At 37.8% G+C, this 25,845-nt stretch overlaps 1 protein-coding gene across 1 annotated transcript in view; it reads right to left on the reverse strand.

The window, feature by feature from the left end:
* The window catches only part of LOC111157748 (family with sequence similarity 186 member A), a gene marked incomplete at its 5' end in the record, with an annotated part of 123,950 nt that overhangs the window by 83,082 nt on the left and 15,023 nt on the right, over positions 1 to 25,845 (reverse strand). Inside the window, 2 exons of the mRNA XM_022519384.1 lie at positions 4,728 to 4,898; positions 5,821 to 6,037. Of these exons, the coding sequence (XP_022375092.1) occupies positions 4,728 to 4,898; positions 5,821 to 6,037 (388 nt within the window). The remainder of the gene's footprint in view (positions 1 to 4,727; positions 4,899 to 5,820; positions 6,038 to 25,845) is intronic.

Below are 25,845 nucleotides of genomic sequence, written 5' to 3' on the forward strand. Positions count from 1 at the left end.
TGTACAAGTGATAGAAGTCCCAGAAGAAGGGGGGGGCATTTAAAATATTGAGGAAGTATGGGTTTCTGGGTGGCTCTGTTGGTTAAGCATCTGCGTTCAGCTCAGGTCATGATCTCAGAATCCTAGGGTTGAGCCCTGCATCAGACTCCCCATTCAGGGGGAGCATTTGCTTCATCCTCTCCCTCTACCCCCCAATCTTAAAAAACATATTGGGGAAAAAATAATGGCCAAATCATCTCAAATTTGATGAAAAGCATTAATCCTCACATTCAAGAGGCTCACTGAACTGTAAGTAAGATAAACATTAAAAAGATCCATACCAGGGGTGCCTGGATGGCTCAGTGGGTTAAAGCCTCTGCCTTTAGCTCAGGTAATGGTCTCAGGGTCCTGGGATCAAGCCCCGCATCAGGCTCTCTGCTCAGTGGGGCGCCTGCTTCCTCCTCTTTCTCTCTCTACCTGCCTCTCTGCCTACTTGTGATCTCTGTCAAATAAATAAATAAAATCTTTAAAAAAAAAAAAAGATCCATACCTAGATACATCATAGTCAAATTATTGAAAGCTACACAAAGAGTCTTTAAAGCAAAAAAAAAAAAAAAGACATCACAATCAAAGGAGACTCAAACATCAAAGTACAGGGGAACCATAGTCAATTTAACAGCTTACTACTTATAAGAAACAATAGAGGCCAGAAAACAGTGAGATGACAGATTCAAAGTGCTGAAAGAATAATTCTGCTAACCAAGAATTCTATATCCAGGACAACTACTCTTCAAAAAATGAAAGTAAGACATCCATTCCCTGAAATAACACTTTTGCCAAAGTAGCATGCACATGCAACTCTCATAACATCCTCATTGCATGTGTCTTTTAACACTTCCCTAAATGCATTACAGATTTCTATTACATCCATTCCCTGAAATAACACCCTTCTCAAAGTAGTATGCATATACAGCTCTTATAACCATCCTTTTTTTTTTTTTTAAAGATTTTATTTATTTATTTATTTGACAGAGAGAGATCGCAAGTAGGCAGAGAGGCAGGTGGAGGAGGGGGGAGCAGGCTCCCTGCTGAGCCGAGAGCCCGATGCAGGGCTCAATCCCAGGACCCTGAGATCATGACCTGAGCCAAAGGCAGAGGCCTAACCCACTGAGCCACCAAGGTGCCCCTCTTGTAACCATTCTTATTACATATGTTTTCATTTTATTGTTTTTAAGATTTTATTTATTTATTCAACTGACAGAGATCACAAGTAGGCAGAGAGGCAGGCAGAGAGAGAGTGAGAAGCAGGCTCCCCGCTGAGCAGAGAGCCCGATGCAGGGCTTGATCACAGCACCCTTGGATCATGACCTGAGCTGAAGGCAGAGGCTTTAACCTACTGAGCCACCCAGGCACCCCATTACATATGTTTTTAAACAGTTCTCTAAATATATTACATTATTCATGGAAATAACACATTCCTGTCAAAGTTACTTGCAAGTGAACACTTATATATCCATAGTTAATGCATGTGTTTTCAACACTTCTCTAAATGTGTTATGGAATGTCTATTACATCCATTCCCTGAAATAATTTTTTTTCAAAGTACCAGGCATGTAAAATTAACTTTTTATATGAAGATAAGATATAAGACATACAGATGACAACTAAGGATATGAAAAGATGCTCAGTGTTGTCTGTCATTAGAGAATTGCAAACTGGTGAAGCCACTCTGGAAAACAGTATAGAAGTTCCTCAAAAACTTAAAAATAGAACTACCCTACTATCCAGCAACTGTACTACTAGGCACTTACCCAAAGGATACAAAAATAGTGATTTGAAGGGGCACATGCACCATGATGTTTATTGCAGCATTATTGACAATAGCCAAATTATGGAAAGAGCCCAAATCTCTGTCAACTGATGAATGGATAACGAAGGTGTGGTATATATGTATACAATGGAATAGTACTCAGCCATCAAAAAGCCTGCTTCCCCCTCTCTCTCTGCCTGCCTCTCTGCCTACTTGTGATTTCTGTCTGTCAAATAAATAAATGAAATCTTCTTAAAAAATTTTTTTAAAAAACCAATGATTATGAAACTATATTGTTGGGCTTATGGTGCATATATTGTTGGGCTTATGATACATACATGTAATATATATGACAAAGCACAAAGGAGGGGAAGAGAATGGAGCTATTGGAGCAAAGATTCTATATTTTGCTGGAATTAAGTTAGTACTAATCTTAGTGATAATTGTAATAATTTATGATGTATACGGCAATCCCTTAGAGCAACTACAAGGAAATTACTCCAACAATATAGGAGGAAAATGGAATTAAAATGGTACAATAGGGGTGCCTGGGTGGCACAGTGGGTTAAAGCCTCTGCCTTCAGCTCAGGTCATGATCCCAAGGTCCTGGGATCGAGCCCCACATCAGGCTCTCTACTTAGCAGGGAGCCTGCTTCCTCCTCTCTCTCACCCTCTGCCTGCCTCTCTGCCTACTTGTGATCTCTGTCTGTCAAATAAATAAATAAAATCTTTAAAAAAATAAATAAGATGGAACAATAAAAAATATTTGTTTAACACAGAGGTAGTAAAAGAAGAACAGGGGAACAGAAGAGATGAGACATGAAGAACAAACAGGAACGTGGTGGATGTAAATCCAACCATATCAATAATTTTATTAAATTTGAATGAATCAAACATTCCAATCATAAGTGAAAGATTGCCAAATTTTATGTGTGTGTATGTGTGTATGTGTGTATTTATTTATTTACTATATATTTATAATATATATAATATATGCTTAACTTTTTGTTAAATTTGCTATAAACTCAATTTACTAAATTTACTAAAATATATATATGTATTTGTGTGTGTGTATATATATATTTTGAAGCTGACAGGATCCAACTATAAGCAACACATAAGCAACATATCTTTGAGTCAACCTTATGAACAGTAACCACAGGGGAGCTGGAGAGAATATACTTATATCAAACACAATAGACTTAAGACAAAAAATGTTTCTAGAGACAATGAGGGACATTTTATAATAATAATAATAATAATAAGCTCAGTTCATCAGGAAGCTATCACAATTATAAAGATAATATACACCCAATAACAGAGCCTTAAAATACAGGAAGCAAAAACTGACAGAATTAAGGGAGAAATAGATGACTTAATAATAATAGTTGGAAAGTTCAATATCCCATTCTCTATAATAGAACAGCTAGACAGAAAATCAGCAAGGATATATTTGAAGACTAAAACAACAGTATAAATCAACTATAGAAACTCCACCCAACAACAGCTAAACATATATTCTTTTCAAGCACACACAGAACATTCGCCAGGATGGACTATATGGTATGCTATAAAGTGAGTAATGATAAATTTAAAAGGATTGAAAGAATGCAAAGTACATTCCCCAAAATACCTTATAATGGGTAGATAGATAATATATAATTTCCTAGTGGTTCTGCTTCTCTGGTTGAACACTGACTGATAAAAATTTTTAATACAACACTAAAACTATGATCCATAAAAGAAAACATTGATAAATTGATTTGACTTCATCAAAATCAAACACCATTGGGCTTCAAAGACCCCATTAAGAAAGTGAAAAGACAAACCACAAATTGAGAGAAAATATTTGAAAATCACATTTTTGAAAAGATTTTATCTATTTATTTGAGAGAGCAAGAGAGTGAGAACACAAACAGTGGGAGGAGCAGAGGGAGAGGGAGAAGCACTGAGCAGGGAGCCCAATACAGTGCCCATTCCCAGGATCCTAGGATCATGACCCAAGCCAAAGGCAGATGCTTAACAAACTGAGCCACCCAGGCACACTGAAAAGTCACATGTCTGATAAAGGACTTGTATCCAGAATATATAAAGGACTCTTAAAATTCAACAAAAAACAGGTAAATATTTGAATAATCATTTCATCAAAAATAAATATAAGAATGGCTAATAAGCACCTGAAAAGATGCTCAACATCTTTAGTCTTTAGGGAAATGCAATTTAAAACCACAATGGGATACCACTTCACACCTCTTAGAAAGGTTATACTAAAAAGACCATCACAAGTGTTACTGAAGATGTGGAGAAACCAGAACTTTAATACATTGCTGATGGGAATGTAAAATGGCGTTGTCACTTGGGCAATAAGTTAACAATTTCTTAAAACGTTAAGCATAAGCTTACCAGCAATTGATAAATGACCCAGAAATTCTACTTCTGGGTAACGACCCAAAAGAAATGAAAACATACATCCACACAAAGACTTATACAAGTGTTTTCATAGCGGCATTCATTCAGGGAGCCTGCTTCTCCCTCTGCCTCTGCCTGCCATTCTGTCTGCCTGTGCTCGCTCTCTCTCCCTCTCTCTCTCTGACAAATAAATAAATAAAATCTTTAAAAAAAAAAACCACACATAATATGATTCCATCTTATGAAACATCCAAAAAAGGCAAACCTATTGAGACGAAATAGATTGGTGCATGTCTGGGACTGAAGTGGGAATGAGGATTGACTGCAAGTTGGTGTGAGGGATATTTATGGGATGAAGGAAATGTTCTAAAATTGAATTGTAGTGAGAGTTATACAACTCTAAATTTACTAAAAGTCATTGAATTGTACACTTAACATATGTGAGTTTTATAGTATGTAAGTTGTACCTTAATAAACCCATTTTTTAGAAAAAGTCAAATCTGTTTCCAATGTCTTCAAGCACCCTTACTTGTTTTTTTCCTTTGTCTCTTCTTTTCTTCAAACAAAAATACACTAATTCTACACAGTAACTTGACATTGTTCTCAATAGCTTTGAACATTTCTGGTAAAAGCTCCATTTGTGCTATCCAGTGGTGGTGTTCCTCAATATCAATTGCAGTCATCTCAGACAAAATTGCATCTTGAAGAGAGTAAAAAGAAAAAAAAAAAAGCTTTTGTGCAGAAAAATAATTATAACTATATAAGTTTATAATATTGGCTAACTATTCCATATTATAGTATTAGGGAATGTAGGTATCTCATACTTATTGCTATTCTGAAGCTTTTCTCTATGAAGAAATGAAAAAGAGACTTGGAATAGAAACCTGAACAGTAAATCTTGGACATGATAATACTCTGGTATCTAAAAATGTGAACATGTGCTTTAATATTGAGGAACTAAACCCGATTAACTCCTTTCATAAGTTATTTAGTATTTTAAAACCCTCATTACATGATATTTCTTGCAACTAAATGACATTCCCTTTTTTATATTCTAAGGTTATTCATTCTTTCATTCAACCAATGTCTCTTTTGTCATGTATTGTTCTAGATGCTGAGGGTACAGCACTAAATTAAATTTCCTGACTTCATACTGCTTGCATTCTAGTGGAAAGAGATAGACAAAAATTAGTTATATAGTATGTCAGATGGTAAGAAATGCGACAGACAAAAATAAAGAGTAAAGAATAATGGACAGTGTCAAGGAGTAGGGAATGGAGATGGTCAGAGAACATATCATTTTAAAGTGAGATATAAGCAGAGGATGAGCCACATGCCTACTTGTGGACAGTGTTCCAGGCAAAGGAATAGTAAGGATAAAGACACTGGGCAGGGGCATGCTGGCATGCTTGAAGAAAAGCAAGGAGTTCAGAATAGCTGGCATTAAGTGAGCAGGACTATATTTTTCTTATTTTATGCTTGCTGAAGCAGTGGATAACTGTTTTCTCAATAACCTCCTTAGTCTTCTTTAGTCTGATTAACTCTTTATAATTTATAGATCCTTTTCTCTAGCTTTTTCATTAACTTCATGGTTTTACTTTGAGCCACCTCTGGAAACTTACTCCATTCTTCCAACCAGGCCAGTATGTACACAAGAGTCTTTTCTGTAATTTCAACATTCTTAGCACAAGTAACTATTTTTTCCATGAAATTTACTCTCCGTTTCTTATATTCTGTAATGGATATTTTTCTTCGAGAGTGCACATTCTCATCAAGAGTGTAGCGATTTATTATCCGCTGTACATTAAGCATTATGTCAGCCAGCTGCATGTTAATGGCCTATAAGAATAAGAAGGGGGATATATTAATAAATTCTCAATTTGTTGACTTAATTGAACATCTGTTCATTAAAAACTCTCAACAAAGTGGGTTTAGTGGGAACAAACCTCAATATAATAAAAGCCATATATGAAAACCCACAGTCAACATTATATTCAAAAGTGAAAAACTGAGGGCTTTTCCTCTAAGATCAGGAATAAGACAAAAATGTCCACTCTCACCACTTTTATTCAACATAGTACTGGAAGTCTTAGCCACAGCAATCAGACAAGAAAAAGAAATGAGGGACCTATATTGGTAAGGAAGAAATTAGACTGTCACTAATAGCAAATGACATGAAACTATTTATAGAAAACCTTAAAGACTCCACCAAAAAATCTATTAGAAGTACTAAATGAGCTGAGTAAATTTGCAGGATACAAAATTAATACCCAGAAAATGGTAACATTTATATAGACTAAAAATGAAGTAGCAGAAAGAGAGATAAGAAAACAGTCCCATTTTACAATTGTGGAAAAGAATAAAATACCTATGAATAAACTTAACCAAAGAGGTGAAAGAAGTTTTTATTCTGAAAACTTTATTTTTTAAAAAGATCTTATTTATTTATTTGACAGAGAGATCACCTGTAGGCAGAGAGGCAGGCAGAGAGAGAGGGGAGGAAGCAGGCTCCCCGCCGAGCAGAGAGCCCAATGCGGGGCTCGATCCCAGGACCCTGAGACCACAACCCGAGCCGAAGGCAGAGGCCCAACACACTGAGCCACCCAGGCACCCCCTATTCTGAATACTTTAAAACATTCATGAAATAAATTGATGGCACAAATAAATGGAAAGATATTTTATGTTCATGTATTGGAAGAATTAATATTGTTAAAATGTCCATACTACATAAGCAGTCTACAGAGTCAGTTCAGTCCCTATCAAATAGCAATAGCATTTTTTTTTTTTGAGATTTTTGATGACTGTTTCAATCTCCTTACTGGTTATGGGTCTGTTCAGGTTTTCTGTTTCTTCCTGGTTCAGTTGTGGTAGTTTATATGTCTCTAGGAATGCATCCATTTCTTCCAGATTGTCAAATTTGTTGGCGTAGAGTTGCTCATAATATGTTCTTATAATTGTTTGTATTTCTTTGGTGTTGGTTGTGATCTCTCCTCTTTCATTCGTGATTATTTATTGGGTCCTTTCTCTTTTCTTTTTGATAAGTCTGGCCAGGGGTTTATCAATCTTATTAATTCTTTCAAAACAATAGCATTTTTCACAGAACGAGAATAAATAATACTAAAATTTGTATGCAACCACAAAAGACCCTAGCTAACCAAAGCAACCTTGAGAAAGAAGAACAAAGCAGGGAGTAAAAGTTCAGATTTTAAGTTACACTATAAAGCTATAGTGGGGTGCCTGGATGACTCAGTCAGTTAAGTGTCTGACTCTGGCTCAAGTTGTGATCCCAGGGTCCTGAGCAGGGAGCCTGCTTCTCCCTCTCCCTCTGCTGCTCCCCCCTGCTTGTGCTCTCTAGCTCTCTCTCTCAGATAAATAAATAAAACTCCTAAAAAATAAAGCTGTAGTAATAAAAATGGTATGGTGCTAGAATAAAAATAGACACATGGGGGCGCCTGGGTGGCTCAGTGGGTTAAGCCGCTGCCTTGGGCTCAGGTCATGATCCCAGGTCCTGGGTTCAAGCCCCACATTGGGCTTTCTGCTCAGCAGGGAGCCTGCTTCCTCCTCTCTCTCTGCCTGCCTCTCTGCCTACTTGTGATTTCTCTCTGTCAAATAAATAAATAAAATCTTAAAAAAAAAATAGACACATGGGTCAATGGAACAGTATAGAGAGCCCAGAAATAAACCCACAAATATATGGTCAATTATCTTTAACAAAGAGGGAAAGAATATGCAATGGGAAAAGACAGTCTCTTCAACAAATGGATTTGTATCAACCCACATTTGTAGCTTTCACTTTGTTTTATTCTACATGTAGGTGTAAGCCTCTGTTTATTATGTCTTCCAGTGAAGTTTGACCTAAAATGCCTGTTATTAGAAATTACTTCCCTAAAAAAAGAAATTACTCTCATTTTATTTACCCTCACACTAATATTAATTATTTAAAGTATGAGTATAGATATTTTATCTATGAATTTCTCCTCAGGAATGAAACAGATGTTAAAATATTTCAAAAGGAAACAGTGAATCTGATAGATGATGAACTACCACTCCCACCTTTTCCAACTTTATTACCCTTTCAGTTTGGTTACAGACAAGCTGAACTCTTTCTACACTCCTTACAATAAGAGTAAGATTTGGGGGGCGCCTGGGTGGCTCAGTGGGTTAAAACCTCTGCCTTCAGCTCAGGTCATGGTCTCAAGGTCATGGGATCCGGGCCAGCATCGGGCTCTCTGCTCAGTGGGGAGCCTGCTTCCCCTTCTCTCTCTGCCTGCCTCTCTGCCTATTTGTGATCTCTCTCTGACAAAATAAATAAATAAAAAATTTTTTAAAAAGAGTAAGATTTGGGTTTTGCAAACCCATCATAGAAAAGGAATAATCAGATATTTAGGTGCTGGAAATATTGCAATTAGGAACAGAGATGATGCAAAAGATAGGAAGGAAGGGAGGGAACAAGGGAGGGAGGTGTAATTGCAGCAAATAATTTAAGTCAAGAGCACAGAAGGGTGGACACAAAGTTTGATAAGCCGAGTGATGAAAAATAACACTACAAACTAACCCATAGCACAGTGATGAAGGGGAAAAAAAATACCAAGTCCCCAAAAATTCTTCCAGAAAACTAAAAAGGCAGTAGCAGTTCCGAACTCATTCTTTGAGGCCACTGTCCTGATACCATGGCCAGATAGAGACACTACAAAAAGAACAAATGAAGAAAAGGAAGGGAAGGGAAGGGAGGGAAAGGAAAGGAAAGGAAAGGGAGGGAAGGAAGGAAGGGAGAGAGAAAGAAGGACAGAAGGGAAGGAGAAAAGGAAGAGAAGGAAAGAAGAAAGAGAGAGGAGAAAAGAAAGCTATAGATCAACATACCTGATGAATATTGATGCAAAAATCCTCAACAAAATACTCTCAAACAGAATTCAACAGAACATTAAAAGAATTATATATTATGGGTAATTGGGATTTATTCCTGGAATGCAAGAATGGTTCGACATATGAAAGCCAATCAACAAAATATACCAAATTAACAGAATCCTAGGAATAACACCACGTGATCATTTCAATTGATGCAGAAAAAGCATTTTACAAAATTCAACATCTTTTCATGACAAAAATATAGAAAAAAACTAGGAATCGATAGAAACTTCCTGAACGTGATAAAGAATATATATGAAAAATCCAGAGGCGCACCTGGGTGGCTCCGTCAGTTATGTACCTAACTTGGTTTCAGCTCTGCTCGTGATCTCAGGGTCCTGGAATTGAGCCCCACGTTGCGGGAGGGGGGTGTCCCTGCTCAGCAGGGAGTCTGCTTGTCTCCCTCTCTCTCTGCCTCTCCCCCTGCTTATGCAGTCTTTCTCTAAAATAAATAAATCTTTCTTTAAAAAAAGACAAAGAAAAACCCAGAGGTAATAGTCTCAATAGTGAGAGACTGAAAGGTTTTCCTCTGAAGTCAGGAACAAGGCAAGGATGGCCACTTTCACCACTTCTAGTCAACACATTACTCTAAGTTTTAGCCAGAGCAATTAGGCAAGAAAAAAATTAATAAAAGACATCCAAATTGGAAAGGAGAAAATAAAATTGTATCTGTTTTCAGATGATAGGATCTTCTATGTAGAAAACCCTAAAGATGACACACATGAAAAAAACTGTTAGGGAGTGCATTGAATGTGTAGATTGCTCTGGGTAACATAGACATTTTAACAATATTTGTTCTTCCAATCCATGAGCATGGAATGTTTTTCCATTTCTTTGTGTTTCTCAACTTCTGTCTTAAGTGTACTATGGTTTGCAGAGTACAGATCCTTTACCTCTTTTTAGATTTATTTCTAGATATCTTATCATTTTTGGAGCAATTGTAAATGGGATCAATTCCTTAATTTTTCTTTCTTCTGTCTCAGTGTATAGAAATGCAGCTGATTTCTATGCATTGATTTTATATCTTGCCACTTTGCTGAATTCCTGTATGATATCTAGCAATTTTTGCGTGGAGTCTTTGGGTTTTCCACACAGAGTATCATGTCATCTGTGAAGAGTGAGAGTTTGACTACTTCTTTGCTGATTTGGATGCCTTTTATTTCTTTTTGTTGTCTGATTGCTGAGTACTATATTGAACAGCAGTGGTGAGAGTTGACATCCCTGTCATATTCCTGACCTTAGCAGAAAAGCTCTCAGTTTTTCCCCATTGAGAGTGATGTTTGCTGTGGGCTTTTTGTATATGGGTTTTTCGATATTGAGGTATATTCCTTCTATCCCTACACTGCAGAGAGTTTTAATCAAGAAATAATGCTGGGGGCACCTGGGTGCTCAGTGGGTTAAAGCCTCTGCCTTCGGCTCAGGTCATGATTCCAGGGTCCTGGGATCCAGCCCCACTTCAGGCTCCCTGCTCGGCGGGGAGCCTTCTTCTCCCTCTCCCACTCTCCCTGGCAAATAACACACATAGTGTTGTCTTCTTGTCTTTTTAGTTTTGTCTTTATTTATTTATTTATTTATTTATTTATAAATATTGGTTGATTGATTGATTTATAGACAGAGAGAGAGCAAAAGTGGGGAGGGGCAGAGAGGCAGGGAGAGGGAGAATCCTAAGCAGACTCTGCTCAGTGCAGAGCCTGATGCAGGGCTTGCTCTCAAGACCCTGAGATAATGACCTAAGCTGAAATCAAGAGTCAGGTGCTTAACCAACTGAGCTACTTGGGTGCCCCAATAAATCCCAAGCAGAATAAAGGAAAAGACGTCCATACCTAGATAAACTCTATGAAATGTTAAACTAAATGTTACTGGCTGTTGCTATGTGCCATAGGGGTCAAAGAGTCAGAGTAAGAGAGCGGGTAGAGGAATCACTATAATTTGAGCATCTAATCTAAAGCAGTTTAGAACCTGAGATGCGGGAGAAAGCCAAATGAACACGTGTGTATCTATTGTCCAGCTGGAGAAACAGAACATTTTTAAAGGCTCCTGTGCACCTGCCCCCATATCAACTGTATCCCTTTCCTAATGCCCAGAGATAACTACTATCCTGAATTTTATTCTCTATACTTTAAATACTATAATAGATTTAATGACAATCGTCCCCCAAAAGTATCAGGTCATAGTTCCTGGAATGTTCAAAATATTCCTTCATATGGAAAGAGATTCATTGCAGATGTGATTAAATTAATGATCTTGAGGTGGAGAGACTGTTTTTTAATTATCTCCATGAGCTCTATTGTAATCTTAAGTGTCCTTCTAAGAGGGAGGCAGAAGTTGAGATCATACAGACACATACAGAGAAGGCTCAATGTGAAGATGGGGCAAAGAGAGATGTGAAGCTGCTGGCCTTGAAGATTGGAGTGAAGTGGCCACAGCCAGGGAGTGCTGATAGCCACCAGAAGCTAAAAGGAGAGTCCATAGAGAATGCAACCCTGCTGACATCTTGATTTCAGCCCAGTGACCCATATTTCAGCCATTTGATCTCTCGAACTGTGAGAGAATAACAGTCCGTTGGTTTATACCACCTGGTTGTCGAAATTTGTTTTAGCAGAGAGAAACCAGAGTATGTTGCCCCAAAATACGCCTCTTTGACGTAAAACCTATTGAACTGAAGGAAATTAAGCAGCAGCAAATCCAGGAAGAGTTCTCTCTACCCTACTTCTCTTCTGCCTAATGGCAGGATAAAACTCTTTTTACTGAAGACAGATTTATCAGCACCAAAGGAATCGGCAAATAAGCCTCACTCCATTAGTCTTCTCCCATATCTTCCCGCAGTTCGCCACCATTGCTTTCCTTTGTCCTGTCATTTCTCCACAAATGTGTTATTCTTTATTGAAGATGCTACTATAAGAACTTTGAGTTACTCTTTTTTAAGGTTTCTTCTATATGCTGTGTACTACACTTGTTAATAAACTTTTTCTTTAGTTAGTTTGTCTTTTAAAGAGTCCTAGCTGAAAACCTAAAACGGATAAAGTTTTGCCTCCCCTACAGCAGACACATACGCACATTTCTCTAGATAAGAGAGCGTAGTTTTGTCTGTCTTCTCTATATACTTCTGTGACTTGCTTTCTTCCCCTCAACATTGAGTTTTCCAGTTTATCCATATTGAAGTGTATATCTATAGTTCATTCATTTTCACTAACATGTTTTTTATAGTGGAAATACACTTATTTACGTGTCCATTCCTGTATTGGTTTGTTAGCAGTATTTTGCCTTTCAAACATTTCTTAACATTCCTCCTGGTGCATATATATAAGAGTTTATCTAGAGCTGTGCTTGAGCTACCAAGCAACCATAGCAAGGCAAGTGTGACAGGAAATACATTTTTAATTAAACTAAACTAATTTAAATTTAAAAACTAATAATGTTATACAATTATTAGAAAATTTTGTTTGGAAGAACTTGATATGTGAATATACTTTTTCAACTACAAATTTTATGAAATCTAAATATAGATCTCTCTTTTTTTTTTTAAGATTTTAATTATTTATTTATTTGACAGAGAGAGATACAGCGAGAGAGGAAACACGAGCAGGGGTGTGGGAGAGGGAGAAGCAGGGAGCCCCATATGGGGCCCATCCCAAGACCCTGGGATCATGACCTGAGCTGAAGGCAGATGCTTAACAACTGAGCCACCCAGGCACCCTAGATCAAGTATTTCTTTTCTTTTCTGTTTTTTTAAAAGATTTTATTTATTTATTTGATAGACAGAGATCACAAGTGGGCAGAGGCAGGCAGAGACAGAGAGAGGGGTTTCCCCACTGAGCAGAGAGCCTGATGCAGGGCTCCATCCCAGGACCCTGGGATCATGACCTGAGCTGAAGGCAAAGGCTTTAACCCACTGAGCCACCCAGGCGCCCCATAGATCAAGTATTTCTAATGAAAATTTACCATGCAATTTGAGATGTACTGTAAGTGCAAAATACATGCTGGATTTCAAAGACTTAGTGATGAAAACAACGTATATCTCATCACTAATTTTTATGTTAATTAAATGTTGAAATAATAGTATTTGGGATGAAATAAATTATTAAGTTCACTTTTATCTCCTTAGCTTTTATATCATCTTTTCTTTATTAGTTTAGGCTGTACAATATAGTGATTCAACCATTGCATACATCACCTACTACTCATCGTGACAAGTGCACTCCTTAATCCCCATAGCCTATTTTACCTATTTCACCCGCCTCCCACCTCCTCGCAGGTAACCATCATTTTTTTCTCTATAGCTATGAGTCTTTTTCTTGGTTCATCTCTCTCTCTCTCTCTTTTTCCTTTGCTTGTTTTTTTGTTGTTTCTTAATTTCCGCTTATGAGTGAAATCATGTGGTATTTGTCTCTCTCTGACTGACTGACTTCACTTAGCATTATACTCTCTAGCTCCATCCATTGTTGCAAATGGCAAATTTTAATTTTTTATGGCTGAATAATATTCTTATATATGTATATACATATATACATACACACACATACATATATAATGTATGTATATATCTCACATCTTTTTTTATCCTTCATCAGCTGATGGACACTTGGGCTGCTTTCATAGTTTGACTATTAAAAATAATGCTGCTATAAACATAGCGGTGCATGTACCCTCTGAATTAGTGTTTTTGTGTTTTCAGGGCAAATACCCAGTTGTGCAATTCCTGGATCCTAGGGTAGCTCTATTTTTAATTTTTTAATTAGGTAGCTCTATTTTAATTTTTTGAGGAACCCCCATTCTATTGTCCACAATGGCTACTCTAGTTTGCATTCCCACCAATAGTGCAGGAGGGTTCCTTTTTCTCCACATCCTCACCAACACTTATTATTTCCTGTGTTTTTTATTTTAGCCATTCTGACAGGTGTGAGGTGATAGCTTCTTGATTTGTATTTACCTGATGACGGGTGATGTTGAACATATTTTCATGTGTCTGTTGGCTATCTGGATGTCTTCTTTGGAGAAATGTCTTTTCATGTCTTCTGCCTATTTGGTAATTGGATTATTTGGTTTTGGGGAATTGCGTAGTATCTGTTCTTTATATACTTTTTATTCAAACCCTTTATTGGATATGTCATTTGAAAATATGTTCTCCCAATCAGTAGGTTGCCTTTTAGTTCTGTTGATTGTTTCCTTCACTGTACACAAGCTCTTTATTTTGATGTAATCCCAATAGCTTATTTTTTATTTCCTTTGCCCTATATCTAGAAAAATGTTGCTACAGCTGATGTCAGAGAAATTACTGCCTGTGCTTTCTTCTAAAATGTTTATGGTTTCAGGTCTCACATTTAGGTCTTTAATTCATTGAGTTTATTTTTGTGTAAGTAGTCCAGGATCATTCTATTGTCCATAGCTGTCCAGTATTCCTAATACCATTTGAAGAGACTATCTTCTTCCCATTACATATTCTTGTCTCTTTTGTCAAAGATAAATTGTCTATATAATTGTGGGTTTGTTTCTCAGTTTTCTATACTGTTCCATTGAGCTATGTGTATTTTGTGCCAGTACCATACTCTTGATTATTACACCTTGGTAGTATAACTTGAAATCTAGAATTGGATACCTCCAGCTTTGCTTTTTTGTTTTGTTTTGTTTTTTCCATGATTGCTTTGTCTGGTCAGGATTTTTTTGTGGTTCCATATAAATTTTAGGATTTTTCCTTCTAGTTCTATGAAAAATGCTCTCAGTATTTTGGTAGGAATCACATTAAATGTGTGGATTGCTTTGGGTAATACAAACATTTTAACAATATTTGTTTTTCCAACCCATGAGTAAGGAATATCTTTCTATTTCTTTGTGTCATCTTCAATTTCTTTCATCAGTGTTTTATAGTTTTCAGAGTACAGGTCTTTCACCTCTTTGGTTAGATTTATTTCTAGGTACCTTTTATTTTTGGTGCAATTGTAAATGGAATCATTTTCTTAATTTCTCTTTCTCCTGCTTCATTATTGGTGTACAGAAATGCAACAGATTTCTACACATTGATTTTATATACTGCAACTTTACTGAGTTCTGATAAATTATCAGTTCTAGCAGTTTTTTGGTGGAGTCTTTAAGGTTTTATTTTCTTTCCTTTTTTAAGATTTTACTTATTTGACAGAGCACAAGCAGGGGTAGCAGCAGGCGGAGGGAGAGGGAGACTCAGGCTCCCCACTAAGCAGGGAGCCTGATGCAGGACTCAATTCCCAGGACCCTGGGATCATGACCTGAGCTGAAGGTAGACGCTCAACCAACTGAGCTACCCAGGCACCCTTCTTTTAGGTTTTTTAATATATAGTATCATGTCACCTGCAAATAGTGACAATCTAATTTCTTCCTTTCCAATATGGATGCTTCATTTCTTTTTCTTGTCTGGTTGCTAATCTAGGACTTCCAGTACTATTTTGAGTAAAAGTGGTGAGAGTGGACATCCTTGTCTTGTTCCTGACCTTAGGGGAAAAGCTCTCAGTTTTTCACCATTGAGTACGATATTAGTTGTGAGTTTTTTATATATGGCCTTTATTATGTTGAGATATATTCCCTGTAGCCCTACTCTGTTGAGGGCTTTTATCATGAATGGGTGTTGTACTTTGTCAAATGCTTTTTCTGCATTTACTGAGGAGATGATATGGTTTTTATCCTTTCTCTTATTTATGTGATGTATTACATTGATTGATTTGCAAATATTGACCACCCTTGCATCCTGGGAATAAATCCCACTTGATTGTGGTGAATGACTTTTTTTTTTTTTTTACATAGTCTTGGATTCTGTTTGCTAGTATTTTGTTGAGAATTTTTGCATGTATATTCATTAAAGATATTGGCCTGTAGTTCTCCTTTTTTATGGTGTCTTTATCTGGTTTTGGTATCAGGGTGATACTTGCCTCATAGAATGAATTTGCAAGTTTTCCTTTACCTATTTTTGGAGTAGGTTTGAGAAGAATAGGTATTCTCTTTTCTTTAAATTTTAAGTTCGGGCACCTGGGTGGCTCAGTGGGTTAAAGCCTCTACCTTCGGCTCAGGTCATGATCCCAGGGTCCTGGGATAGAGCCCCGTATCAGGCTCTCTGCTCAGCAAGGAGCCTGCTTCCTCCTCTCTCTGCCTGCCTCTCTGCCTGCCTCTCTGCTTGCCTCTCTGCCAACTTGTGATCTTTGTCTGTCAAATAAATAAATAAATAAATAAATAAATAAATAAATAAATAAATGTTTAAATTCTTTGAAGAATTTGCCTGTGAATACATGTAGTCCTGGACTTTGATTTGTTGGGAGTTTTTTGAATTACTGATTCAATCTCCTTACTGGTCATTAGTCTGTTCACATTTTCTATGTTATCCTGCTTCAGTTTTGGGAGGTTGTATGTTTCTAGGAATTTAGCCATTTCTTCTAGGTTATTTAATTTGTTGGCATATAGTTTTTTATAATATTCTCTTACAATTGTTTGTATTTCTGTGGTGTTGGCTTTATTTCTCCTATTTAATTGGCCATTTTGAGGTTTATGTTTGTTTGTTTGTTTTTGTTTTTTTGGGTTTTTTTAGTCTGGCTAGAGGTTTATCAATTTTGTTGACCTTTTCAAAGAACCAGTTCCTGGTTTCATTGAACTGTTCTTTGTTGATGTTGTTTTTGTGGGGTTGTTTTTTTTTTTTAGTTTCTATATCATTTATTTCTGCTATAATCTTTATTATTTCCTTCCATCTACTGGTGTTAGTCTTTGTTCGTTATTCTTTTTCTAGTTCCTTTAGGTTAAGATTAGGTTGTTTGAGATTTTTCTTGCTTCTTGAGGTAGGCCTGTATGTATTGCTATAAACTTCCCCCTTAGAATCACTTGCTGCATCCCAAAGGTTTTGGACCATTGTGTTTTCATTTTTGTCCATTTTCACATACTTTATGATTTCTTCTTCAATTTCCTGGTTGACCATTTATTGTTATTTGATATTATTTAATCTCCATGTATTTTGCTCCTTCCAGATTTTTTTGTGGTTTGATTTCAAAGCAATGTGGTCAGGAAAGACGCACAGTATTACTTCAGCCTTTTTTAATTTGTTAAGATTTGTTTTGTGGCCTAATATGTGATCTCTTCTGGAGAATGTCCCATGTGTAGTTGAAAAGAAGGTGTATTCTGCTGCTTTAGGATGAATTTTCTGAATATATTTGTTAAATCCGTCTGGTGCAGTGTGTCATTCAAAGCCACTGTTTCGGGGCACCTGGGTGGCTCAGTGGGTTAAGCCTCTGCCTTCAGCTCAGATCATAGTCTCAGAGTCCTGGGATCGAACCCTGCATCGGGCTCTCTGCTCAGCGGGGAGCCTGCTTCCCCTCTTTCTCTGCTGCCTCTCTGCCCAGTGATCTCTCTCTGTCAAATAAATAAATAAAATCTTTATTTTAAAAAAAGGCCACAGGGTGCCTGGGTGGCTCAGTTGGTTAGGTGACTGCCTTCAGCTCAGGTCATGATCCCGGAGTCCTGGGGTGGAGTCCCACATTGGGTTCCCAGCTCCATGGGGAGTCTGCTTCTCCCTCTGACCTTCTCCCCTCTCATGTGCTCTCTCTCTCTCTCTCTCTCTCTCTCTCTCAAATAAATAAATATAATCTTAAAAATTTTTTTTTAAAAAGGCCACTGTTTCCTTGCTGATTTTCTATTTGGATGATCAGTCCATTGATGGATGAGTGTGTTAAAGTCCCCTATTATTTTTGTACTAGTGTAGATTAGTTCTTTTATATTTGTTATTAACTGTTTTTGTATTTGGGTGCTCCCATGTTGGGTGTATATATATTTATACTTGTTATACCTTCTTGTTGGATTGTCCCCTTATGATTATATAGTGTCCTTCTTTGCCTCTTATTAGTCTATGTTTTAAAGTCCATTTTGTCCAATATAAACATTGCTACTCAGGCTTTGTTTTGACATCCGTTTGCATGATAAATATGTCTCTATCCCCTCACTTTCAATCTGTGGGTGTCTTTAGCTCTGAAATGAGTCTCTTGTAAGAAGCATATAAATGTGTCCTGTTCTTTTTTTTAATCCATTCTGTCACCCTATATTTTTTTATTGGAGTATTTAGTCCATTGATTATTGATAGGTATGTATTTTTGTCATTTTACTTCCTTTGTGGTTGTTTTTATGATTTTTCTCAGATCCTTCCTTCTCTTTCTCTTTCATAGTTTGTTGGTTTTCTCTAGTGATATACTGGGGTACTCTACTCTATTTTTTGCATATCTGTTACTGTTTCTGAGTTGTGGTTACCATTCAGTTTATATATAACATCTTCTACATACATATACAGTCTATATTAAATTGATAGTTGGGGCGCCTGGGTGGCTCAGTGGGTTAAGCCGCTGCCTTCGGCTCGGGTCATGATCTCGGGGTCCTGGGATCGAGTCCCACATCGGGCTCTCTGCTCGGCGGGGAGCCTGCTTCTCTCTCTCTCTCTCTCTCTCTCTGCCTTCCTCTCTGTCTACTTGTGATCTCTCTCTGTCAAATAAATAAATAAAATCTTTAAAAAAAAAAAATTGATAGTCACTTATTTTTGAACTCATTTTTCCTCCTCCCCCCTCTACATTTCAGATACTTGGTATCACCTATTACATCCTTTTCTTTTGTACTTCCTGTTTTTATTACCCTTACTTATGGCTTTTGTTTTCCATTCATTGTCCCCCTTAGCATTTCTTGTAGGGCTGATTTAGTGGTCATGAATTCTTTTAACTTTAGTTTTTCTGGGAAATTCTTTCTCTCCTTCTATTCTGAATGATAGCTTTGTTGGGTAAAGTATTTTTGGCTGTAGACTTTTCCCTTCCAGCACTTTAAACACATTATGCCACTCCCTTCTGGTCTGCAAAGATTCTGGGGAAAAATCAGCTGTTAGTCTTATGGGATTTCCCTTTGTATGTAACTGTCTACTTTCTTCATTGAAATTCTTTATCACATTCTTTTGCCATTGTAATAGTGTGTTGCGGTATGGACCTCCTTGAGTTGAATTTTTGGGGGATCTCTGTGCCTCCTGAACCTGGATCTCTGTTTCCCTCTCAGATTCAAGAAGTTTTCAGATATGTTTCTTCAAATACATTTTCTGTCCCCCTTTCTCTTCTCTCCTCCTTTTGGGGTTCCTACAATGCAAACATTATTACTTTGATGGAACCGCAGTTCTCTAAGTCTATCTCTATGCGGTGTTTGTCTTTCACCTGTTCAGTTCTATAGTTTTCCATTATTTTGTCACTGATTTGTTCCTCTACTTCCTGTAGCCTACTATTTATTCCATCTGTTGTATTTTTTATTTCATTTATTGATTTCTTCATCTCTGATATGTTTTTTTATCTCTTCGTCAAGGGCCTCACTGATGTCCCTCACCCTTTTCTAAAGTCCAGTGAGTATCTTTATGGTCATTACTTCAAATTCTGTGTCAGGTATATTACCTATTTCTCTTTCACTTAGATCTCTTGCTGGGATTTTTGTCTTGTTCTTTTATTTGGGATATATTTCTCTGTTTCCTCTGTGTTTATTTTTCTCTTTCTCTCTGTTAAGAAAGTCAGCTGTGTCTTCTGCTCTTGAAAGTAGTGTGGGTAGTGATTTTATAAAGGTAGAATATTTTATGAAGAGGTCGTCCTGGAGTGCCCAGCAGTACAGTGCCCTTTTCACCAAAATCTGGCACCTAAATGGAGTCTCCTATGTGTGTTGTGTCCTGCCATTGTGTCTGAGTCACTTTTCCTTGCAGGCCACATGACTGCACTGACTTTTTGTCTGTTGTGGGCTATGTTTGTTCTCTGTAATGTTAGTGAGATCTAGGCAGGCTGGATATGAGGGAATGTGACAGCAAAAAGGCTTGGGGTAGTGGTGTTAGCAAAATTTGCACTGAGGATAGTCCTAAGATGGACCCCCAGAGTTGGGTGGTTGCTGGGGGTACAGTGTACAGGAATAGTTGTGGCAGCCTGGGGTCCCAGGCATCTTTGTGGACAGTGGCTAGGCAGGGCATGTGCACAGCATTATGAAATTTACACTGAGCCACTAGTCCTGGACTGGCTTCTCGAAAGTACAGCAGCATCTGTGTGTGGGGTGGGTGATGTCTGTGCACGAGAAAGCTGGGCAAGGTGCATGCAGCATTAACAAAATTGCGCTGAGCCCACTGCCCATGCCCCAGACTTCTAGTGGGTGGACCTCAGGAGAACTCATGGATGGGGTGCACTGCTAGCAGACTATGTTGCAAGCATCTGTGCTGAGCTGGATCCTGCAGAAGACTCTTTATTTATGCTAAGGGGAGGAGGAATGGTGCCTGCCAGCTCCTTGTTCCCAGAGAAGTCCCCCCAACAATCTCCAAAATCAGTATAAACAGATCTCCCTCCAGTTGTGCAAGCTGTAGTTTCTTTTTTTTTTTTTTTAAGATTTTATTTATTTATTTGACAGAGAGAGATCACAAGTAGGCAGAGAGGCAGGCAGAGAGAGAGGAGGAAGCAGGCTCCCTGCTGAGCAGAGAGCCCGATGTGGGGCCCGATCCCAGGACCCTGAGATCATGACCTGAGCCAAAGGCAGAGGCTTTAACCCACTGAGCCACCCAGGCGCCCCAAGCTGTAGTTTCTATGTGGCCTCTCCTCAGGCTGTTGTTTCTTTAAGGGTGGGGATGCAGCCATTACTGGCCCTCCTGGCTCACTCAGTGCTGACTCAGCTGAGTTTTCAAGCTCCAGGCTCCAAGTCCCCTTGGTTATACAAACTCTTGGAATTCAACCCCTCTGATCTTCAAGGCCAGACATTATGGGGATTCATTTTTTCTGTGAGGGCTCTCTGGTGCTTTCCCCTCTCCATGACCACAGCTCCCTCCCCTTATAGGCAGCTCCCAACCACTGTTTCTGCCCTTCCTAAACTCTCCTCATGCAGCTTTTCCATATTTAGTTGAGAAGTTTGTTCTGCCAGTCTTCAAATCACTCTCCAGTTTAATGTCGTGGATCTGAGTGATATTTAGTTATAAACATGTGACTGGGTAAGCTTAGGATCCTCATACTCTGCCATCTTTCCCTTGCCTCCCAGTTTTTAGGAAATTTAAAGCTACATATGTAGTTCACTTTATGGGGTATCTGGCTTGCTCAGCTGGTAGAGCATGTGATTCTTGATCTCAGGGTTGTGAGTTCAAACCGCACATTGGGTTTCATTTGAATTTCCATGATAATCAATGAACTTGATCATCTTTTTAAGTGTTTATGAAATGACTATTTCCTATTCTATGAAATGACTGTTTATGTATTTTGTTAATTTTTCTGTTGAGTTATTTTTCTTACTGATTCATAGGAATTCTTTATATATCCTGAATACTATTTTTTAATTTGTTATATGGTGTTAAATATCTTCTCTCAGTTTGTGGTTTGTTTCTTCCTGTCTATAGTGTTTCGATCAATAGAAGATCTCCTTTTTAATGTAGAGGAAGTCATCAGTCTTTTTCTACCTTAGGGTCTTAAAAAGACTCTTCCTCACATTTAAGTGTAAGATAGGGAAATAAAATAGTTTTTCAATAAGCTTAGCCAGTTGTCCCAACATCATTTATTAAGTATTATCCACTTCCCTCTCAGATACTCAGTGCCAGCTCTGTCACTGCATGACAGTCTATTTCTGAACTCTCTGTTTCATGGCCTTATATATCTATCCCTGGGCCAATGTTTTATGTTTGTTTGTTTGTTTTTTAAATTTTTTTTAAGATTTTATTTATTTAATTGACAGAGATCACAAGTAGGCAGAGAGACAGGCAGAGAGAGAGGAGTAAGCAGGCTCCCTGCTGAGCAGAGAGCCCGACGTGGGGCTTGATCCCAGGACCCTGAGATCATGACCTGAGCCGAAGGCAGAGGCTTAACCCACTGAGCCACCCAGGTGCCCTAAGACTACAAGTCTTAATGGTGGGAGTTCTTGTCTTTATCCACATTTTATAGGGTATAATTTAAAAATTAAACCATTAAGTATGTTTCTTTCTTTCTTTCTTTCTTTCTTTCTTTCTTTCTTTCTCTTTCTTTTTTTAAGTAGCCTCCATGCTGGGCTTGAACTCACAACGTGGGTCTTGAACTCACAACCCTGAGATCAAGACCTCACCTGAGATCAAGAGTCGGATGCTTAACCAACTGAGCCACCCAGGTGCCCCAAGTATGATGTTTCTTTTTTTTTTTAAAGATTTTATTTATTTATTTGACAGAGAGAGATCACAAGCAGGCAGAGAGGCAGGTAGAGAGAGAGGAGGAAGCAGGCTCCCTGCTGAGCAGAGAGCCCGATGCGGGGCTCGATCCCAGGACCCTGAGATCATGACCTGAGCTGAAGGCAGCGGCTTAACCCACTGAGCCACCCAGGTGCCCCAAGTATGATGTTTCTTATAAGTGTTTTATAGTTACAGTTTATCATATTAAGGATATTTCTTTTTATTCCTAGTTTTCTAAAAGATATCATGCATTAATTGAGTTTAGAAAAAAATGTTTTACATCTATTGAGTTGTGTTATGATTTTCTCCTTTAATTTGTTAACATGGTGAATAACACATTCATAAATTTCCTGAAATGGACCTTACTTCGACATAATATATTATCCTCTTCATATCTGGCTTCACTTTGTTAGTTTCCTGTGGCTGCTATAACAAATTTCCACAAAATTGGTGATATAAAGAAACTGAAATTTATTATCTCACAGTTCTGCCAGCCAGGTATCTGAATTCTGTGTCACTGGGCTGTGATCAAGGTGTCAATAAGGCGACACTCCCTCAATGCCCTTGGGCACAATTAACCCCTTGTCTCTTGCAGCTTCTAGTGGCTGCCAGCTTTACTTGACTGTGACCTCATCACTCCAATTTTTAAATTGAGTATCATCAAATCTCTCTCTGCTCTGTCTTCATATAGTCTTCTCCTCTATATGTATCATATCTCCCTCTGCCTCTTATAGGGGCAATTGTGATTGCATTTAAGGCCTATCTGGAAAATCCAGGATAATATATCTACCTCAAGATCATTAATTTAATCATACCTGCAAAGACTTCTATATAAGGTAACATTTACAGGTTCCCAAGTTTTAAGTCCTGATATCTTTTATTTTTTTATTTTTTGGTGGGGTACAGGGCACACTTTGTTTGCTAATATTTTACTTGGAGTTGTGCATCTATATTCATGGGTTGTCCAACTTCTCATAATACTTTCTTACAATCCTTTGCATTTCTGTGGTATTGGTTGTTATTTCTCTTCTATATCTGATTTTGCTTATTTGTGTCCTTTTTTTTTCCTTTTCTATGAATTTGGCTAGAGGTTTATCAATTTTGTTGATATTGTCAAAGAACCAGCTCCTGGTTTCATTAATCTGTTCTACTGTTTTTTTAGCTTCTATTTCATTTATTTCTGCTTCAAACCTTAATATTTCCCTCCTTCTACTGGTTTTGGGTTTTGGTTCTTTTTCTAGTTCCTTTAGGTGTAAGATTAGGTTGTTTATTTGAGATTTTTCTTGCTTCTTGAGGTAATCCTGTATTGCTATAAACTTTCCTCTTAGAACCGCTTTTGGTGCTTCCCAAAGGTTTTGGACCATTGTGTTTTAATTTTCACTTGTCTCCATGAATTTTTTTTTATCTCCTCTTTGTTTCTACGTTGACCAATTAATTGTTTAGTAGCATGTTATTTAACCTCCATGTATTTTGCTCTTTCCAGATTTTTTTCTTGTGGTTGATTTCTAGTTTTATAGCATTGTGGTCAGGAAAGATGCACGGTAGTACTTCAGCCTTTTCAAATTTGTTAAGGTTTGTTTTGTGGCCTAATATGTGATCCCTTCTGGAGAATGTTCTGTGGTCACTTGAAACAAATGTGTATTCTGTTTTAGGATGGAATGTTCTGAATATATCTGTTAAGTCCATCTGGTGTAGTGGTCAGTCAAAGGCACTGTTTCCTTGTTGAATTTCTATTTGGATGATTGGTCCATTGATGCAAGTGCATGTTAAAGTCCCCTATTATTATTGTATTACTGTAGATTAGTTCCTTTATATTTGTTATTAACTGTTTTGTTTTTGTTTTTGTTTTGTATTTGGGTGCTCCCATGTTGGGTGAATAAATATTTATACTTGTTATACCTTCTTGTTGGATTGTCCCCTTATGATTATTATACTGTCCTTCTTTGCCTCTTGTTATGGTCTGTGTTTTCAAGACCATTTTGTCCAATATAAGCTTTGCTACTCGGGCTTTCTTTTGACATCCTTTTGCATGATAAATATGTCTCCATCCTCTCACTTTCAATCTGCAGGTGTCTTTAACTCTGAAATGAGTCTCTTGTAGGCAGCATACAAATGTGTCCTGTTTTTTTTTTATCCATTCTGTCAGCCTATGTGTTTTGATTGCATTTAGTCCATTTACATTCAAAATAATTCTTGATAGCTATGTGCTTATTGACATTTTCTTACTTGTTTTATGGTTATATTTGCAGTTCTCTCTTCCTTCCTTTCCTTGGTCTTATCTCCCATGATAATTTGGCTTTCTTTTTTGATATACTTGGATTCCTTTCTCTTTATTTTTTTGCATGGGGTTACCATTAGGTTTATATACAACATCTTTTGCATATAGCAGTCTATATTAAGTTGATAGTCATTTAAGTTTGAACCTATTCTTTACTCCTCTCTCCCCGACATGTTAGGTATATGATGTCATACTTCACATCTTTTTATTTTGTGAGTCTCTTGACTGATTTTTACAGATACACTTTTTTTAAATACTTTTGACTTTCCTACTTTTCTTTCTCTTATATTGTCTTTTCATACAAAGAGTCCCCTTTAACATTTCTTTTCTTTTTTTAATATTTTATTTATTTATTTGATATATAGAGAGAGACAGCGAGAGAGGGAACACAAGTGGGGGGAGTGGGAGAGAGAGAAGCAGACTTCCTGCTGAGCGGGGAGCCCAATGCGGGGCTCAATCCCAGGACCCTGGGATCATAACCTGAGCTGAAGGCAGATGCTTAATGACTGTGCCACCCAGGCACCGCCCCACACACACACACACATTACTTGTAGGTTTCTTTTAGTGGTCATAATTTTTAAACTTTTGTTTGTGTGGAGAACTCTTTATCTCTCTTCATATTCTGAATGATAGCCTTGTTGGATACAGTATCCTTGTCTACAGACTCTTCCCTTTCAGCAGTTTGAATGTATCATGCCACTTTCTTCTGGCCTTCGGAGTTTCTGCTGAAAAAGCAAGCTTATAGCCTCATGGGGTTTCCCTTGTATGTAACTGTCATCTATTCTCTGGCTGCTTTTAAAATTTTCTTTTTATCACTACTTTTAAAAAAATTTTTATTTATTTACTTGAGAGAGTGAGAGAGAGAGCATGAGAGGGGAGAGGGTTAGAGGGAGAAGCAGACGCCCTGCTGAGTAGAGACCCCCCCCAATGCAGGACTCGATCCTGGGACTCCAGGATCCTGACCTGAGGGGAAGGCAGTCATCCAACCAACTGAGACACCCAGGCACCCCTCTTTATCACTACTTTTTTCCATTTTAATTACTATATGTCTTTGTGTGGACCTCCTTGAGCTGATTTTGTTGGGGGATTTCTGTGCCTCCTGGATATCATTTTTTTTTCTTTCCCCAGATGTGGGAAGTTTTCAGTTATTCTTCAAATAAAATTTCCCCTCCCTTTTTCCCTCTTCTCCTTCTGGGATCTTTATTGTTATTATTATTATTTTACTTTTTAAAATGTATTTATTTGTGAGAGAGAGAGAGAGCACAAGCAGGGGGAGTGGCAGGCAGACAGAGAAGCAGGCTC

This window comes from Enhydra lutris, unplaced genomic scaffold (assembly GCF_002288905.1).
Source record: "Enhydra lutris kenyoni isolate GAN:26980312 unplaced genomic scaffold, ASM228890v2 scaffoldscaffold56, whole genome shotgun sequence".
Lineage (NCBI taxonomy): Eukaryota > Metazoa > Chordata > Mammalia > Carnivora > Mustelidae > Enhydra > Enhydra lutris.